This window comes from Rhinatrema bivittatum, chromosome 9, assembly GCF_901001135.1.
Source record: "Rhinatrema bivittatum chromosome 9, aRhiBiv1.1, whole genome shotgun sequence".
Lineage (NCBI taxonomy): Eukaryota > Metazoa > Chordata > Amphibia > Gymnophiona > Rhinatrematidae > Rhinatrema > Rhinatrema bivittatum.
The window spans coordinates 172618095-172637719 of NC_042623.1; the positions used below are offsets into that span (position 1 = coordinate 172618095).

The 19625-nt window shown below is 42.7% G+C and overlaps 1 protein-coding gene across 6 annotated transcripts in view; it reads right to left on the reverse strand.

Annotated features, from left to right (window-relative positions):
- Window positions 1-19625, reverse strand: part of RSRC1 (arginine and serine rich coiled-coil 1) — a 611612-nt gene that overhangs the window by 468873 nt on the left and 123114 nt on the right. For all 6 annotated transcript variants that reach the window (XM_029616253.1, XM_029616251.1, XM_029616250.1 and 3 more), the window contains one exon: window positions 16108-16281. In XM_029616253.1, coding sequence (XP_029472113.1) covers window positions 16108-16281 — 174 coding nt within the window. The remainder of the gene's footprint in view (window positions 1-16107; window positions 16282-19625) is intronic.

Genomic DNA, 19625 nt, shown 5'->3' on the forward strand with positions numbered 1-19625 from the left:
GTGATTTCTCCACTTAGTATCGTCGTGATACTAAGTTAGAGGAACCACAGAAAGTAGACTGAGGATCCATTTTCCCAGCCCGCACTGACAACCACCTCTCCTGTGCACCCGATGCAGAGGAGGGACTAGGGACGCATAATTTTCCCTAGCACCTCCTTTTTAGCATGACCTCTCATTTAAATAATGCACTGTGCGCTCAGGAAAGGTGGCTGGGCGTGCATTAGGAGAGGGGGCGCTCAATCACAAGTGCCTGTTTTATGCGAGCTAATATTACATTGGCATGAGAAAGTTGATATATGTAGATTCTTTATAGAGCAGTGCAGCAGCCAATATTTGTTTTAAAGAAAAAAGTTAAAGAACAAAAGTGGAGTTCTTCAGATCCCTAGCAGTGCTCGTGAGATTGGATTACAGCTGACTAATTAAGCATTGGTGCACTGAAGGGCCGATACAATAAAAATTGTGCTAAAATGGGTGCTTGTATTGAGCACCCGTTTCCTAATGCAATATTAAAATAAGATACTGCATTAAAAATGATGCACTAGGGAAAAAATGTGCCTCCCGAGTGCTCAAATGCATCAGGTGCCAAGAATTGCAATGGACATGTGTCCGTTTTATCCAAATTCAGGCCGATTTAGCCCCTTGCTATTATGTATTTGTATTTATTTATTTTGTATTTAAAATGTATTAATCGCCTAACACAAAGACCTAAGCAATTTACAGTAAGTACATACATAATTAAAATAAGCAAATAAAAGAAAAATCTAAAACAATAAATACATAAAACAAACATTTCAATGAACATTAAAGGAAAAACATAAAATAAATACAATGCGTGTAAAGTGTGAGTGTAAAGGAGGCTTTGGGTTGCCGGACATGAGGTTGTATAATCATGCGATTAATTTAAGACATATTGGGGACTGGATTATGAATACTAATTTCTATTCTGATACAGACTTGGAAGCGAAATTGATTTTCCCCATATCTCTGAGGTTTATACTTCAGGCTAATTATTCTTTTGTCTCTCAATATGTACAGTCTACAATTTTTGTACTCCCTCTTCATAAATCATGGAGGTGGACAATATCTAGATCTCTTTTGCCCACACACTCGCCCCTTTCTTGCCTATTCAGAGAAATGCGGACTTTCCTCCGGGCCTGGGTCTCTCTCATTTTCAAATGTGTGAACTAAAGGAGTTCATTTACCTTTACCAATTGTTTAATGCAGATGGGTCTATAATGTCTTTTCCTGATGTGTGCAAACAGATCTTTTTTTCTTTTCACAAACTCGACATTATCTTCGTACTCTCACTGTTGCTGATCTTCAAAATTCGAACTGGCAATTTCTTTTGGACTGGTATGACCTGGAGGACCTTTTCTACAAAGCTTTGGAAAATAAGTATAAGACCTGGACCTTGGATAAGGCATGGACTAAGTGGCATCAGGAGCCGAGGACTCAATTTCCATTCTCTGCCTTTATTGCCAGTTTCTCAACCATCCACAACAACGCATGCAATATTCAAATGAGAGAAACTCATTACAAATTATTCTATACATCCCAACGTCAAGCCTGCCTGGCCAAGTTCACTGACTCTGATGTGTGTATAAAGTGCAACAAAGAGGACGCTCATCTGTGTCACTCTCTGTGGGACTATAGTCTTGTTCACTCTTTTTGGAAAAAGGCTTTTTTGTATGTCAGTAATGTACTGGACCTCCAAAAGCAAGTTTACTTACCGTAAACGGTTTTTCCGTAGATAGCAGATGATTTAGCCATGCTGTATGGGAGTGCGTCGCGACCTTCGTAGGCAGAGCTTCCCTCAGTGAGGCACAGAGCTTGAACTCTGTGCATCTGCGCGGTGTGTTCCTGCGCGAATCAGCCATCTCTCCCTCAGTTTCTTTATAGCCAAGATAGAACGAAGTTGTTAAGTCCTTTTTCTTATTTGTTTTTTTTTGTTTTTTTTACTGTCTAGGGAGGAGGGTGGGAACGCATGGCTAAATCATCTGCTATCTACTGAAACACCGTTTACGGTAAGCAAACTTGCTTTTTCCTGTCGATAGCAGGCTGATTTAGCCATGCTGTATGGGAGTCCCAAGCTATGGATGGTGTCCTGCTAGTGTTTGTTGCTAAGGTCAGGACATCCATCGGTATGACAGTAGACAGTCTTATCAGTGTTGGAGGCTTGACAAGACTGCTGAACCTAGTGCAGCATCCGAAGCAGATTGTTGTTGTAAACAGTAATGCAAGGTGAAGGTGGGTAAAGAGGACCACGTCGCTGCTTTACAAATGTCCAATAGAGGTACTTTTCTGAGGTGTGCTACAGATGCATCTGTGGCTCTAAGCTGATGTGCTTTAGGATTAGAATCCAGTTTCAAGGAATGTTTGGTGTAACAAAACTGGATGCAGTGGGACAACCAGTTGGCTATTGTTCTTTTCGAAACTGGTTGTTCCGGAGTATTAGGATTGAAGGAAAGGAAAAGTTGAGAAGATCTGGTTTTTGAGTCCATTCTCTGTTTATAATAAGCTAGAGCCCGTTTGCAGTCTAGCGAGTGTAATTGATGGTCCTTGTCCAATCGATGTGGTTTTGGTTAGAAGATTGGTAGGGTGATTGTCTGATTTAGATGGAACGCAGAAACCACCTTGGGTAAAAAGGTTGGGTGAGGGTGAAGAGTTACTTTGTCATGGAAGAACTCTAGGTATGGAGGGGAGTGAACTAATGCTTGAAGTTCGCTAACTCTGCGTGCCGATGTAATTGCCACGAGGAAAACCGTTTTCCAGGTCAGGTACTTTATGTGGGAAGTGTCCAGGGGTTCAAACGGTGATAGCATTAATTGCTCTAGGACGACATTCAAGTCTCAAGGTATTGGTGGTTTGAGTGTTGGTGGTCGCAAGTGGATCAAGCCAATCATGAATCTTGAGATTAAAGAGTGTTGCGAAATTGGAACCCCGTTGTTAGTGTGATGGAAAGCCGCAATAGCACTGATGTGGACCTGAACCGATGACGTAGCTAGACCCGACTGGTAGAGGTGATGTAAGTAATGAAGAATGTCTGTCGCCTCTGATGAGAAGGGGTTAAGTTTTCTGTGGTGGCACCACTGTGAATAACTGTTCCATTTCCCTTTATAATTAAGTCTGATGGAAGGCTTTCTGGAGGAAATAAGTACATCCTCTATGTGGCTTGGAAGTGCAAGATGACTTAGTATTTGCCTTTCAATCTCCACGCCATGAGGTGAAGGGAATGATGCATCGGGTGGAGCAAAGCACCGCCTTCCTGTGTTAGGAGATCTGGTCGGTCACCAGAGGCGTCGGGGAGGCTATGGAGAGCCGGAGGAGATAGGCATACCATGGCTGTCGTGGCCACGCTGGAGCTATTAGAATCATATCTGCTACATCCTGAATACACTTTTGAATTGTCCGTGATATAACAGGAATGGGAGGGTATGCGTATAGCAGGCCCTCTGACCATGAAATGAGAAAGGCATCCGGAGCGTATCGAAGTTTACTGGGATAAATGGAGCAAAAGCGAAGAACTTGTCAATTGTCTTCCGTCGCAAAGAGGTCTATGGTGGGATAGCCCCATTTGTGAAAGAGAGCTGTGGCCACTTGCCGATTAAGAATCCATTCGTGTGGATGAAAAATTCTGCTGAAACGGTCCGCTGTGGTATTGTCTAGGCCTGGTAAGTAGGTAGCCTGCAGAAATATGTTCATTGTCTCTGCCCAATGAAGAATGCGAAGGGCTTCGCGACAGAGAGTCCACGAACCTTACCCGCCTTCTTTGTTTATGTAGAACATGGCAACTTAGTTGTTTGTGTAAACCATGAGACGCTTCCCTGCTACGTGAGCGGAGAAGGTTTGGAGTGCATTCCAGATCGCTCAAAGTTCGAGTAGATTTATGTGGAGTGGTGATTCCTTGGGGGACCATAAACCCTGCGTTTTCAAATTGATCAAATGTGCTCCCCAACCTTTTCTGGAGGCATCTCTGGTGAGTATCATTTGATAAGGAGGCCTTCTGAAAGGGCTCCCGTGGAAACATTGGATCGGGAGAGCCACCATCCAATGACTTGCTTCATTATTGTGGTAATTCGTATCCGTGTTGATAAAGGTTGCTTGTACTGGTACCACTGGCTCTTGAGGCCCCACTGTAGCTGTCGCATGTTAAGTCGTGTGTGAGGGACAATATGAATGGCTGCTGCCATGTGGCCTAGTAGTTGCAGAACATGTCATGCCGAGAAATGTGCTTGACTGTGGATGCGTTGTGCGAGTCTGAAAAGGGTGTGAACCCTGTCTTGGGGCAGGTAAGCTCTGTTGTGTATGGTGTGTATTACTGCTCCAATGACTTGCAGTAGTTGAGTGGGCTGGAGATGAGATTTTTCATAATTGATCATGAATCCCAGCTTGTGGAGACATTGTAACGTGGTAGTCGTGTGAGCTTTGAGCGTGATAGGGTTTGAGGCTACTATCAGCCAATCATCCAGGTAAGGAAAGATTTGGATTGATTGTCTGAGATGAGCCACCACTATCGCTAGACACTTGGTGAATACTCGGGACGCAGAGGAAAGGCCAAATGGCAGTACTTTGTATTGGTAGGGAGAGTTCTGAACTCGAAAGCACAGGAAACGCCAGGAGGATTGGTGCATGGGAATGTGAGAGTACGCATCCTTCAGGTCGATGGAACACATCCAATCATTCTGTTGCAAGAGAGGAAGTATGTTTTTTAGAGAGGTCATTTTGAATTTCTCTTTCTGGATGTGTTTGTTGAGGTCCCGAAGATCTAGAATGGGTCGAAGACCACCTGATTTCTTGGGAATGAGGAAGTATGAGGAGTAGAATCCTTGAGCCTTCTGAGGATTCAGCAGTAGTTGTATCGATCCATTCAGTAGAAGTTCTGAGACTTCCATTTTTAAGGATGGTATCTGGTGTTCAAATCCTTAAAGAGGTGATGTGTGAGGTGGTGGGGGGAGGGGGTAATGAAGTTTAATTGGTAACCTTCTTTCATTATTTGTAATACCCATCGATCCGAAGCGATGAATTCCCAGCTGTTTGATAGTATTGCAGGTGTCCTCCGATCTGTAGCGGTGATGGTGGCTTGACTGACTTCAAAAAGCTGGGGGCTGTTTTTACTGAGGTGTTGAGCCCTGCCTGGCTGGTTGCTGCTGACAGGAACTTTGGCGAGGAAGCGAAGAGGATGACCTCAGTTGTGCGAATGGCTGTGGTCGGAAAGAGGAATAAGGGCAAACTTGACCTCTTGGGTATGATTTTCGTCGATAAGTTGGGTTGAACCTTTTGGAGGTAGAGTGGTACTCCATAGAAGATGTGAGAGACAGTACCGCTAAGTTTTTTTCTTTTAACTTAGAAACAGTCTCTGCGAATTGATCACCGAAAAGGTTTTGAGCTTTTCAGGGAATATCAGCCAACTTTTCATGGACATCGTCCCGTATAGAGCTTGCGCGCAACCATGCTAAGCGACGAGCTACGATTGCTGCCGAGGAGTTCCTTGCCGAGGTTTCAAAATTCTCATAGATGGAAGGTAATAAATGCCTTAATCCTTCCTCTATATCAGTAAAGGATTGCGGCAAAGAGTAGTCATCTCCAAGACAGAGAGGCCATAATTTTTGTAAGGACTCAAAGAGATATTGTGTAATATAAAATTGATGAGTACTAATTTTGGAGGACAACATTGCTGAATGATAAGATTTTCGTCCAAATATCTGTTGCCTTTACCCGGCGGCGTGTTGGTATGAAGTTTGGGTCGATTTGCTTTGGACATTGCAGATTCCTCAACTATTGAGTTGTGAGGAAGCTGATCTGAGTTGTATATGGGCGAGTTCCTCATGTGGAATTTCAAATCCATTTTCCTAGAGGTGGAAGTGGTGGAAAACGGCGTTTCCCACATTTTTTGAAGAATATTCTCTAAAACCGAATGTGGAGGTAAAGCAGTAGGTTCATGAGGCATGTCAAATATATTTAAAATGCCAAGTGTTTCAGAGTGAGGGTCTGACACTTTCCCTGTTTCCACATTGATGAGTGCCCCTACTTTTTCAATAAATTTCGAGTATGTAAGGTCCTCCGATGGGGAGTAGGGTTCTGGCAGGGTGATCGGTGGGTCAGAGGGTAAGCCCATTGAGGAATTGGGTGATGATGCCGATATGATTGGCGATTCCGGGTTGTAAGGCTGGTCTGGAATAGGCAGTGTAGGAACGTGGTCATCTATGGGAGGTGTCTCCTGAGGAGAAGATGGTGATGGAGAATCTTGTGGTGGAATATTATTATTTCCTTGCAAGGATTCTAGGTCATCGAAAAAAGTAGATAATGCTTGAGAGATTCGAGACAAGGCTCTTGATGCCAAGGCTCTTCTTGGCGTGACAGTGTGCCCTGCTGTGGAAGGTGGGTGGGTAGGTGGTGCTGGTAATAGAACGTCTTCAGCATGTGCACCTTTCAATGGTGGAAACTCATGAGAAGGTTTTTGTTTTCTTAGGCAACAGTTCTTGCAAAATCGGGAATGACTTCTCCGTTTGGAAATCGATGACGTATCATGAATAGATGGAACTCGCTTTTGACGTCCGAGAAGGTGAATCAGAGAGATACTCCACATCAACATCTGAAAGGGTTACTCGGGAATGAGAAGAGTGACCCGAGTGTACTGATGCTGATTGTTGGCTTGTGCTTATGCTCACGGTGACTGTGTGAACTACGTGGTTCCTGCAGATGTTTGTGATGATGCGTCTTTTCCTTGTGTTTTAATGAAGGTGGTGGCGCTAACGGCATCATAGGATCCCCCTGCGTCGATGGCGTCGTGGTTGGCGCCGTATGCGTCGATGATTTTTTAGACGGCGCAGAATGCGTCGATGGCTTCTTGGATTGCGCATGATGCATCGATGGCGTCGTAGATGGTGCATGATGCGTCGATGGCATCGTAGGCGGTGCAACATGCGCCGATGGCATCATGGAAGGTGCACGCATTGAGTGCTTCGCTCGTCGAGTATGCGCCGTATTTTCCAACAACGACAGTGTCGCATGGTGTGAAGAGCCAGAGACAGATCCCTGTGATCTGTATGACACAGCCAGTCCTTGTTTTTCGATAGGGGGAACTATGGTCGACCCCTTTTTTACCTGTTTGGGCACTGTAGGTGTATAATACCTGGGCCCCAACTGCACTAAGTCTCGAGGCTTCTACCGTGGACCCAAGGAGGATGCCCACTTGTGGTGCTTCTCCGGTTTCTTCACCTGGCCAGGCGAAAACTGCGTCAATGGAGATGGGGCATACGAGCCCGATGCTCTGAGCCGGGCCATGCGTTCCGCTCGTTGTCTGTGTGCTCGGGGGGACATCCGTCCGCAATCATGACAAGATCCCTGGTTGTGATCGGGCCCGAGGCAGATATAACAGTAATTATGTCCATCTGTGATGGACATAATTTTCCCGCATTGGCAGTATTTGAAACCGGAAGGTTTCAGTGCCATGTTGCTGAGAAAAAACACTGAAAAAATTGCGGAAAAACAGGTTGATAAAAAATGTTTTCACTGACAGAAAAAGCCCGTGTGCGTTCGGCCTGCGGAAAAAAAGAAACTGAGGGAGAGATGGCTGATTTGCATGGGAACACACCATGCAGATGCACAGAGTTCAAGCTCTGTGACTCACTGAGGGAAGCTCCGCCTACGAAGGTCGCGATGCACTCCCATACAGCATGGCTAAATCAGCCTGCTATCGACAGGAAAATTCCTTTTTCATCGCAAATTGCACTATTCGGTATATTTTCTACGTCTTTCCCGGGAACTTTGAAACAAAAAATCTGATTAACAAAGTTTTTATTTTGGCAGCCACGTGTTTGGAGACAATTGGATAAGCCCTCTCTTACCCAGTGGCACAACAGTATTCAAGTTTATTGATTATGGAAGCACTCTCGAGTAAGCATTCTTCTCTCTTGTCTTTGGATGCCATACATAGTATCACTACCACATAGACCACGCAGTCAAATTTTGAATGACTTGGATTGCTAGCTTATGTTTCTTAATTATATGTTTCTCGCCTTCTCAGCAGGGTGGGGTGTTAGGTGGGAGGTTGGGAGGGAAGAGGACTTCTTGGGATTGGTTAATATGTTTTGTATAACATAAAAGTTACACAAACATGTTGTATATATCAGAGTACAATATGTATCATGTGTTCCAAGCCACCTTTGTTTATATTTTTGCAATGTTAAAAAAACAGATTTAAACAAAAAAGAGTGTGTTGGGTGCCCAGTGATTTTCTGCATCAGGGGCGAGGGGGGTAATATCTAATAGCCTTATCTACAAGGAATTTTCATGTGATGAGTGCTATCGGTTATGCATTTGCTTGGGCGCACGTTATGGACTTGCTAATCTGTATTTCCTCGGGTACTAGTCTAGCACATCCAAAACACTCATCCAACCTCGCGTAAACCTGTGTGCTAGGCTGAGCGCACTTTATTGCATCTGCCATTTAGTTTTGAATGTTAGTAAAAAAGTTAGTTTGGTGTAACTAATGCAGCTTAACAATGCTTCTGTGAGAAATGAGCTAGTGGCAGATAAACTTCACTAAAGTTGGAAGCTTGGGTTATCAGCTCTGTGAGGTTTCCTTCTTGTCCTAGTGAGTGTGTCTGAATGCAAAGATTTATAATTTAAACCAAACTGAAAGTGTTCCAGAGAAAGGGATTGTATGAACCCTTGAATTACTTACACTGCTGTTTTGTGCCTTAACTGTTAAGGAAAAGGGCCTCTGCCCAACAATTGGGGTTTAGCACCTGTGAGGAGTTAAGAGTATGAGCACCAGTAAAAAACCTGATATCCCTACATGAAGAACTTAACTTAATGGACCAGCTGTCTCTTCCTTCTGAATGCAGAACTCTCTATTTAAACGGAAAGAAGTTAGACAAAGTGTGTTTAAATCAGTACGCTTCTTGCTACTAGTGTGATTATGTTAAGAGAATCAGGCTCAGGGAATCTTAAATGTTGCTGTTGGTTCTTGCCACTGTCTTATATTACAAGAAATGTACAACCTTAACCTGGGTTTAATGGAAACTAGTTTGAAAAACACTGCAATGTATTGTTTGCTTTAAAGTTTAGCCTTCAGTGGAAGAGTGGTTAAAAGCTGAAGAGATGTTCTATGCCCTTCTTTTTTGTTTTCTGCATGAAGAATTATTTATTTATTTAAAGGCTTTTATATACCGAAGTTCATGTACTAGTACATACCGCGTCGGTTTACATAGAACCAAAACTGGAAATTACATCAAACAAGTGGGTACAAAATAACAATGCTAACTTCGTAGGAACTTAGAACTTGAAGGTTAAGGAGAGAACAAGACATAAAGTAGTTACAGATCATTGTAAATAGAAACCAATAATTACAAATATTTACAAATAACAGTCTTCAAATGTGGAGATTACTTACCTGATAATCTCGTTTTCCTTAGTGTATGCAGATGGACTCAAAACAAGTGGGTATAGTGTGCTCGTGCTAGCAGTTGAAGACGGATCTGACGTCAGCACGGGTACATATACCCCCGCAGGAAGTGCAGCAATTCAGTAATCTTCCTTGCAAAAGCTTGATGGATATATGTGTAACTGACCAATCGTTTAAATGAACAGGATTACCCTGACCGATTGATAGTAGCTGGAGACCGCCAGTGTTCTCAACCGGAAGGCGTCGACACCCAGCAGGGTAGATGCCCTATTATAAGAAAAAAACATGGCTTACCATGAGTCGGTGAATCCCCATGTATGCCGGCAGCCGGGCGGGATGCTGAGTCCATCTGCATACACTAAGGAAAACGAGATTATCAGGTAAGTAATCTCCACATTTCCTAGCATGTAGCAGATGGACTCAAAACAAGTGGGATGTACAAAAGCTAATCCTGGACTGGGCGGGAGGCTGCCCGAGGTCCGTTCAGGATTGCCCTCGCAAATGCTGTGTCCTCCCTGGCCTGGACGTCCAGACGGTAGAATCTGGAGAAGGTATGGAGGGAGGACCACGTCGCCGCTTTACATATCTCTGCAAGCGACAGCATCCTAGTTTCTGCCCAAGAGGCCGCTTGCGCTCTGGTAGAGTGAGCCTTGACCCATAGAGGCGGTGGTTTTCCCGCTTCTACGTAGGCTGCCTTGATAACTTCTTTGATCCAGCGGGCGATGGTTGCCCGTGAGGCCGCTTCCCCTTGCTTCTTCCCGCTGTGAAGGACGAACAGGTGGTCCGTCTTTCGTACTGCTTCTGACATTTCCAGGTATCTGGACAGTAGCCTGCCGATGTCGAGATGGCGTAGTATTCGACCTTCTTCCGACTTCTTCAAACCTTCCGTGGTAGGCAAGGATATGGTTTAGTTGAGGTGGAAGTGTGAGACTACTTTGGGTAAGAAGGAAGGAACCGTGCAAAGATGGATAGCCTCTGGAGTGATTCTGAGAAACTGATCACGGCAGGACAGTGCTTGTAGCTCTGAGATGCGGCGTGCTGAGCATACAGCCAGCAGGAACACCATCTTCAAGGTTAGCAAATGGAGGGACAGGCCTCGAAGTGGTCTAAAGGCGTGTCCCGCTAGAAATTCCAACACTAGGTTGAGGTTCCACAGGGGTACTGGCCACTTCAGTGGCGGGCGAATGTGCTTGACTCCTTTCAAGAAACGGGAAACGTCTGGGTGTGTGGCGATGCTGTTGCCGTCACTCCGGGGACCGTAGCAGGATAGCGCTGCTACTTGAACCTTGATGGAATTGAGGGACAGACCCTTCTGAAGTCCATCTTGCAGGAAATCCAAAATGATAGGGATCTTAGCGGCATGTGGATTGGTGCTGTGAGTTTCGCACCAGGCTTCAAATACTCTCCAGATCCTTATATATGTTAGTGATGTGGAGAACTTGCGTGCTCGGAGGAGTGTATCTATTACCGGCCCTGAGTATCCTCTTTTCTTTAGTCTAGCCCTCTCAATGGCCAGACCGTAAGAGAGAATTGAGCTGGATCCTCGTGGAGGATGGGACCTTGCCGCAGCAGGTCCCTGTGTGGAGGCAGGGGAAATGGAGTCCCTGCCAGTAGTCTTCTCATGTCTTCTTGGCCAGTCCGGGGCCACTAGAAGAACTAGGCCTCTGTGCCGTTGAATCTTGTTTACAATGGCGCCCAGCAGGAGCCATGGAGGAAAGGCATATAGCAGGATCCCCTGAGGCCATGGCTGTACCAGGGCATCGATCCCCTGGGATAGCGGATCCCGCCTGCGGCTGAAATATCTGGGTACTTGAGCGTTGGACCTGTCCGCCGTAAGGTAACTCCAAACTGCTTTGGAGACGGAAATTACTGAATTGCTGCACTTCCTGCAGGGGTATATGTACCCGTGCTGACGTCAGATCCGTCTCCAACTGCTAGCACGAGCACACTATACCCACTTGTTTTGAGTCCATCTGCTACACGCTAGGAAAACTAAGGTTTACATCAGACTTAATAGGTATGGGTGCAGAATGATGAACATTTAACCGATAGGAGTATGAGAATTAGATGAATAAAGTTTTAATAAGTTGTATGATTGTGAGTCTCATGTATCAAGCCTTATAAATGGGAAACTGCTAACTGCCAGGACCTGAGTTGTTAGAGAGAGAGTCTTTATTAGAAAACTCATTCAGAATTCAAGAAGGGTGGAACCCATTTTTTTATACAAATTAACAGCTACCAGGAACCATCTACTACCTAAATTTCATAAGATTTGGAACCCATTTTTTTTTAAATGGAAGATAGAGACACCTCAAGTTTATAAATTTGTCAAGTCAGTAGTGTTTGCCAAGGTTGACTGGATATTTGTTTAGAGAAGTATCAACGGATAAAGGACTCTACAATCAGTGGGATCTTGTGATCCTTATAATTAGCACGCTATTCTGGGAGGGGTAGGGAAATATTGTTCAATATGCTTATTTTTGTATAATGTTACATACATGTCAAGATTGAGCATTGTGATTAGAGAAAAATTTGTAATATTTGATTCTGAAAATAAACAATGCAATTTAAAAACAAAAAAGAATTCAAGAAGAGGAAGGTAGCCCAACCTATGACTGACTTTCCCCTGCCATTGGCCAAACCCAATGTCATACTAGCTATTCACTATAAGTCTCCCACACAGAACCAAAGCAAACTGCAGCACTCCCTTGTGGAGCAAAATCTAGTAGCCATTACATCAGGTAAGTAGCACCTTTCCCCACTACTTAAACGGACAAATTGGAACTTATTCACATAAGCAGCATCACATATCCAGCTATATTCCAATTTACCTGGCTAGGTAGCAGCAGGTTTACATAGCCGAATAATTCTGAAAAGCACTACTTGTCCATCTAAGTTGCACTTTTTGAACTTATCCAGCTACCTGCCACTATATAGTCAGATAAATCAGCATTTATACAGATAAGTCCGAACTTGCATGGCTCATGCTTTTTACATATGCAAGCATTTGTGCGAACATATGTACTCGTATTTTATAACCTGCACATATCCTTTCCATGCAGGTCATAACATACCCATATACATGCATAAATGGGTGCATGCAAGCAGTTTTGAAAGTTATCTTTTCTGGAAGCTGAGGGATAAGCCTTTAGTTAGGCCCGACTGAAGGATGTGTGGTATCCCCGACTTCCATGGGGAGACTCCCTGCTTATCACAGAATTCCTCAAATAACCGGAAGACCCTGATGTATGCCAATGATGTTGATGGCTTGCAAGCTTTTAATATAGTTTAGATTACAGCAATGAAGTAACCCTTCTTATGCAGGCGTGCCCTCTCAAGTGCCAAACCCTAAAAGATAACGGTACCAGATCCTCCATTAAGACTGGCCCTTGCATTAGGAGGCATTTCTTCCTGCGAAAGTGGAATAGTGCTTCTATGAGCAGTCTCACTAGGTCCACATACCTTGGCCAATCTGAGGCTATTAAAATGACTAGCGATGGATGACTCTCTATTCTCTTTAATGTCCTGCTCATCAAAGACCACTGTGGAAAGATATATATAAGAGGGCTGACCTGCAGCCATGAGAATAAAGCACACCTATGCCTCTAGAGCTCGGCTTTGCCCTGCGGCTGAAAAACTCATTGCCCTTGGCATTCAGTTTCATCACCATTAGGTCCGCACCTGGGAGCCCCCAACAATCCACTATCATCTAGAAGGCTTCCGGGCTTAGCTCCCCTTCTCCTGGATCTAGCCTGTTCCTGCTGAGGAAGTTGGCATGAAGGTTTATCTTTTCCTGCTGTGCTGCCAAAAGGAGGAGTAAATTGTCCTTTGCCCACTTGCACAGCAGGGCTGCCTCTTGCACTAATGTGCAGCTGCCCCCTTTTTGTTTAAATATGCCATTGCCGTGGCATTGTCTGACATCTCTCTGACTGCTCCTCCCTTTTAGTAAAAGGAGAAACTGCAGGAGAGCTAGCCTGTTTATCATCTATTGACTCTCTTCCTTTGTCAATTGTCCTTGGGCCACCTGACCTTGGCAGTGGGCCCACCCATCCTTCCAGACTGGCACCCATGGTGATCACCATCTAGTCTGAAGGCTCTAGCGCTACTCCTTTCAACAGGTTGGAAGGCTATATCCACCAATCCAGGCTCCTTTTCAACTCCAGGGGCAGCTGCAGCTAGTGCTGGTAGTCCTGATAAGAAGGTGTCCGTTGTGATAGTAGGTATTGCTGTAGAGATCTCTCATGGGCTCTGGCCCACTGAACCAGATCCAGTGCTGCTGCCATAAGGCCAAGCACCTGGAAGTAATCCCATGCCCTGGGTAAACCCTGTCCATGAAAGGTCTGCACCCCCTGCAGCAGCTTAGACACCTTTTAGGGGGAAAGCACAAATCTCCCTTCCCTGGTATCAAAACGGGCTCCTAGAAACTCTAAGGTCTGGATGGGAACTAGATTGCTCTTTGGAAACTTTATTATCCATCCTAGCTCTTGTAGGAGCAGGACATCTTCTGAGCATCTGCAGCTCTCCTCCACAGACTTGCCAATCATCCAGGTAGGGGTGGACTATAATTCCTCATTTGCGAAGGGCTACCGCCACCACCACCACCATGACTTTGGTGAAGGTCTTGGGTGCAGTCACTATGCCAAAGGGCAGTGCTTGAAACTGGAAGTTGTGTCCTAAGATACAGAACCTTAGAAGGCTTTGGTGGGTCATCCAAATACGAATGTGAAAGTATGCTTCTGCTAAATCCAAGGAGGCCAAGTATTCCCCTTGCCTAACTGATACGATTACTAACCTCAGCAATTCCATACAGAAGCAAAGTATGCGTAAGCATTATTTGACCTCCTTGAGGTCCAATACTTGATGGAAAGAGCCATCCTTCTTTGGCACTACAAAGTAGATTAAATAAATGCCTGTTTAAGAATTCTCTTGATTTTCCTTTCCTGGGCATCCCTCAGGAAGACTCTGCCTTCAATCGGTATGGTTGCCTCATGGGTAATGGCTGAGACAAGAGCATCGACCTTAGGAATTCTCAAGAGAACACCCCTGTCCTTTGCTGGTAGGGGATAGGTCCTGCTCAATAACCTTGTCCTTTATGCTCCCTGGGGCGTGTCCACCACCCATAGGACTGGGTGTAGGGGGAAAGACTGTGGTAGCTTGTGGACCACCCTGATGGTTAGGGTCCTCTTCTATCTGATCATTCCCTTGAGAGTCTGGAATACTAAGGGCCGGCATCATACTCATAATAAGGGTCGCCAGTTCTTCCTTGTGGAACAGACGTAGCACTGTTGCCTCCTACTCCTCCGAGGAGCATTCCTCTTCTTCTATGGCTAAGGGGCTGAATATTTAAAATCATGCCATTTAGATGGAGAACTTTAAATTACCCATCTAAATGGATTTTGAATACTGACCTCCATAAATACAGGAAAATTCATAAATAATCCTAACTGACTAAGAGGGATAAACCAAGAAAATCCCATCCAGTTTGCCAAAGAGGCAGAAAAAGTCTGAAGATGACTGAAGGCCTAATATGGCAGCAACAGCAGCAAAGCAGACCACCCTCTACCTCCAACAGATCAAAATGAAACTAAAGAACAGCAGGTCCACTAACATGCCTGAAAGCTTTCTGGGAAAGCTCTACAAGAGTCTACCAATGCAACCCATGAAAAGGAGTGGGGGCAAGTCAAGGAGGAAAATGATACATGAAGATTACATAATCACATTTCTGTTTATAATATCTTGGCATTTATTTTTTCCTGCTTCAATTTAAGTGCAATGTATCCATGCACTGGCATGATTTTCGAAGAGACTGCAAACTCTGCAGGAAGGATTATTGGCTACCCCCAGCAATAATTATTTGGATTTATGGGGCACCTATCATTCAAATAAATCTAATGCTATTTACATTAATATTTGAGAAGCATACATGTAGCCACTTCTAAGGTAAGTCAATTGACTGCATTTCTGGTAAACCAGCTTCAAAAACAGGGACAGAAAGAAGAAAATTATTATCCAGTTTCATTTGAATAAGCTAAGCCATGGCTCCTGAACAGAATAAAAATAAAATGACCACAAATAAGTAATAAGCACATTTTCATGTTTAAAACAATATTGCATCTCAGTATCATACATAAAGAACAAGTTTTACAATCTATTTTCAACCCATAGGAACTTAAAGAACAAAACGTATACAGCATAGATATTAACTGTAAAAAAGATAAGTTGGTCCGATGGCTCAGTGGAAGTGTTGCGCAAGGCCATGCAAAAGACCTAGGTTCAACTCACAAACCCAATTTCTATTCCTTAAGCCAGTTGGGGTTGGAGATCCTACAAATACAACACTCACAACCCCTCCATATGGAGCAGAGACCAGCCATTAGATAATGGCAACATCTAATGGTCAGACTAAAGGTGCTTGTGCACTCTGACTGAAGACTGTGATTGCGATGAATAAACTAGAGGGGAGGGTGTTAAATGGTAAAAAACAAGTAGGTGCAATTAGATACTAGTTCCAATTAACCTGGAAGCTTAAACAAGCAGAAGTAACTACTGGACCAAATTAAATAAATAATTTAGTTAATTAATATATTGTACTTTGTATTAGAGACATAAAATACATGTTAAAACATAATATACTTGTAGGGTCACTATTTCATCCAGCAACATATGTTTTATTCATTCTAACATGCAATGCCACTTACCCCCGTTTGACACTATGTTCCTTTTCTTTCCCTCTATCCCTCTCTTTTTCTTTTAATTTTTCTTTATCTCTGCCTTTGCGTCGTTCTCGCTCATGAGATCTACTGTGAGTTCTTGCATGACTGGATCTATCACTACTTCGACTACATGAACGGTGATGATGTCTTGATCGCGATCTATTGAAAATTGAAAAGTACAATAATTAGAAAATAAATGTATGAAATATGGTTCCAGTTCTTGCTTCACTAACAAAACTGATTCCATGAAAATCATGGAACATAGCACTGAATTTGTTCAATGTCAAAGCAACAAGAACACATACTCCAAAAGTTGGATTTGCTCAGTATTTATACAAGAGCAACACTTTCTCCACAGTAGAATATCTAATATTTTTAGTTCACTTGTGTAATGCCTTTACCCAAAAAACAATTAAATTTGAACACTGAATCAAAAGCTAAAGTGCAAAATAACAAAAAAAATATTGCAGAGTTTAATAAGTAGGCAAATTTAAAAGAAAGAGAACTCGCTAGTCAGGAAAGCAAGAGGAGAAATATAGACAAATAGAAAAGATTTAAAATAAAAGAATGTAGGATCAGAATAAAAAGGGAAGACTAATCTAAAAGAAAGGAGAAAAGAAGCCAAGATGTGAGTAGAAGAAGTCAAAACTGAAAAGAAGCAACACAAGAAAGGATACATGGAAGACATTAAGGCCTGAAGAAGGAAAGCACAATGACATAAAAAAAAAAAAAACAAAGTGCCATATTTATCAGACCATAAGATATATTTTCTTCAAAGAAAAATGGCCTAAAATTGGCCTAAGTCTTATGGTCTAATGGGACGAGGTGTGAAGGAGCCAGTCTCTTCAGCAGCAGCCCAAGCAGGCCATGAAAAAGAGGGAGACAGAACAGGGAAGGAAAAGAAGCCAGTGTCTTTAGCAGTAGTCCATACAGGCCAATAAAGAAGAACATCTGCCCAATTAAATATACAGTAAATAAGCTGACTTACTTCATTCTAATTTAAGATTTACTCTTGATCTTTCAATTAATTAAAGCAATAGAAGATTAATGAGATAGACATGCTTTTGAGATTCAGTATTTAATATCTGAAAATCCAATTTAACCAGCAAATGCACCAAACTATGTGCCTCATTTTCTAAGCATTTTTCCCATAGACATAGAATGGGAGAAAACATGGGCTGTAGTGAAATAATTTCCTAAATTTTTTATGTCAAAACCTTAATGTGGCTTATAGAAAATAAAGAGTAGAGAAACTGGCAAGTATTTTACAATTCAGTGACTTAGGCCTGGATTCACCATTCTAACGCAGAATGGTGAATCCAGCGAAAACAAGGGACCGGCCTGCGAAAGCCAGCAGCCATCGCACCACTGCGGTGTTATCGCTGCCGGCTTTCGCACCCAATAGCACCACCGTGAAAGGTGGAAAATTTACTAGGGCTGAGTTCCTAAATTTAGGTTCCTGGTTTCATCAGGAGCCTAAATTTAGGAGCCCAAAAAGTGGGTAGCTTGGGGATAGAGTTAGAGCTGATTTTCAGAACTAGGCATCTAAGGTCCTAAATCTAGGCAAAGGACTAATATTCCTAAATTTAGGAGCCTAACTTTTAGGCTCCTAAATGTATGTGAATTTTCAGCTGAAAACTTAGGCCTTTTAAGTTCAGCTGAAAACAGGCACCTAATTTAGAAGCCCAACTTTTTTTTAATATTGGCCCAAGTATTTTTAAGCACTGAATAAACGTGTTGTAAGAGAGAAGGCAAGATACCTGTAGTAAGAGACTGATAAGAGCTCACCTTGTACAGAGGCATTATCACCTCTTTTTTCCTTTTTATTATGCCTTGCTCTATGCACTCTGGCATCCCTCTGGCTCGAGCCATCACTTTTTCATACTGTTTTACTACCTTGAAATCATCAAAAACAATTACCCTGGGTTGAATCTGCAAATGTATACTGGCAAAACTGAACATTATACTTTTAAAACTATCAGCAGAAACTGCAGGGGAAGGTGGGAAAAGAGGAGTAGAGATCAGGAAGTTCCTGATGTAAGCAATTGCAAGTTTTTCCCTTTCCCTATTCAATGTATTTAAGTCGAGTTCTGGAGCAAAGCAAAGCTATAATTTTAACGGAACTGATTGGAATTTGTGATTTGAATTATAAAGTAGTGTCAAAAACGTTTGGTGCTGAAAACTGGGACACTCCATGAACAGGAGAATAAGAATGGAAACGCCCTCCAAAGTTCAGGGTGGGGTACCTTAGAACATACATAATAAAACATTACAACAATAACCATTAGACAGATAACAATGGCAATAACCTCCCTAGAGGAGATGGATTAGAAAACAGAAGTTGCTGAGAGTGATAAGGATCCTACTTTCTGTGGAAGACAAAGGCCAACAGGATAATTCAAAGGGAGAAGGATGATGTGAGCGGTGGTACAGGCCTTAGTTTTGAGTAAAACTGATTACTGTAATTCCCTGTACTTTGGCTTACCAAAAAAAATAGTTACAAGCATTAGATTTAATACAAAATTCCATCTAATAACTGGAGCCAAATATAGTAACAGTATCACCCAGCATATGAAAGCTCTTCATTGGCTCTCAATACCACTAGTAGTTGATTTAAAGTTTTAACTCTAATTCATAAAGTAGTGCATGGGGAAGTTTCTAGTGGATTAAATATCTATTAGTAGCATATGTAGCTAGCTACTCGTACCTTGCACGCCAATGAGTAAAATCTTCTTGTTATTCCAAACTTGAAAAATTTTAAATTGCAAGACACTAGAAATAGGATTTTTTATTTTGCTGGTCCAGAATTGTGGAATTCATTGCCAAACAAGTTGCAGAATGAAAGGGACTATCAATAAAATTTAGGAAAAGCTGTAGGCAAGGGGTTTTTTTTCAGCAAGAATACCGGGAATAATATAAGAATTTTTTTTTTTTTTTATTATTTTTATTAAAAGTTTATATCATTAATAACAAATATCAATGACAACAGGATTTTCGTATTGTTCAAATAATTCCAACCACGCAAGAAAGAAGAAACCTTTTAAGGAAAATCAGGCCAATGCAATACCGTGCACTGCGGCTAGCACATATATTAACACACGATTAGATGCGCATTTTGGAAAGGCGTCCATAACCCCTGATGCAATATATGGGGATTAGCATGTCTAAAATGCGCGTCTAAACCATCGTGTAGCTAATAGCACTCATCACATGTAAATTCCATGTAGATGAGGCTATTAGCTAATATCCATGATTCAAAAACTTTCCTGAGTGGCCAATGCGCCCATTGCAATGCAGCAAAGTTTTACACCAGCTCAGGGCTGGCGTAAAGGTATGCCGTGCTCAAGGGCTCATTGATAAAAACAAAAAATCCTGCTTTCTGTGATTTCTCCTATTAGTATTGTCACGAAACTAAGTAGGAGGAACCACAGAAAGCAGATTCAGGTCGGGGAAAAAAAAAAAAAAGTCTTCGTAAAAAAATAATAATTCTGGGATCCCAATAT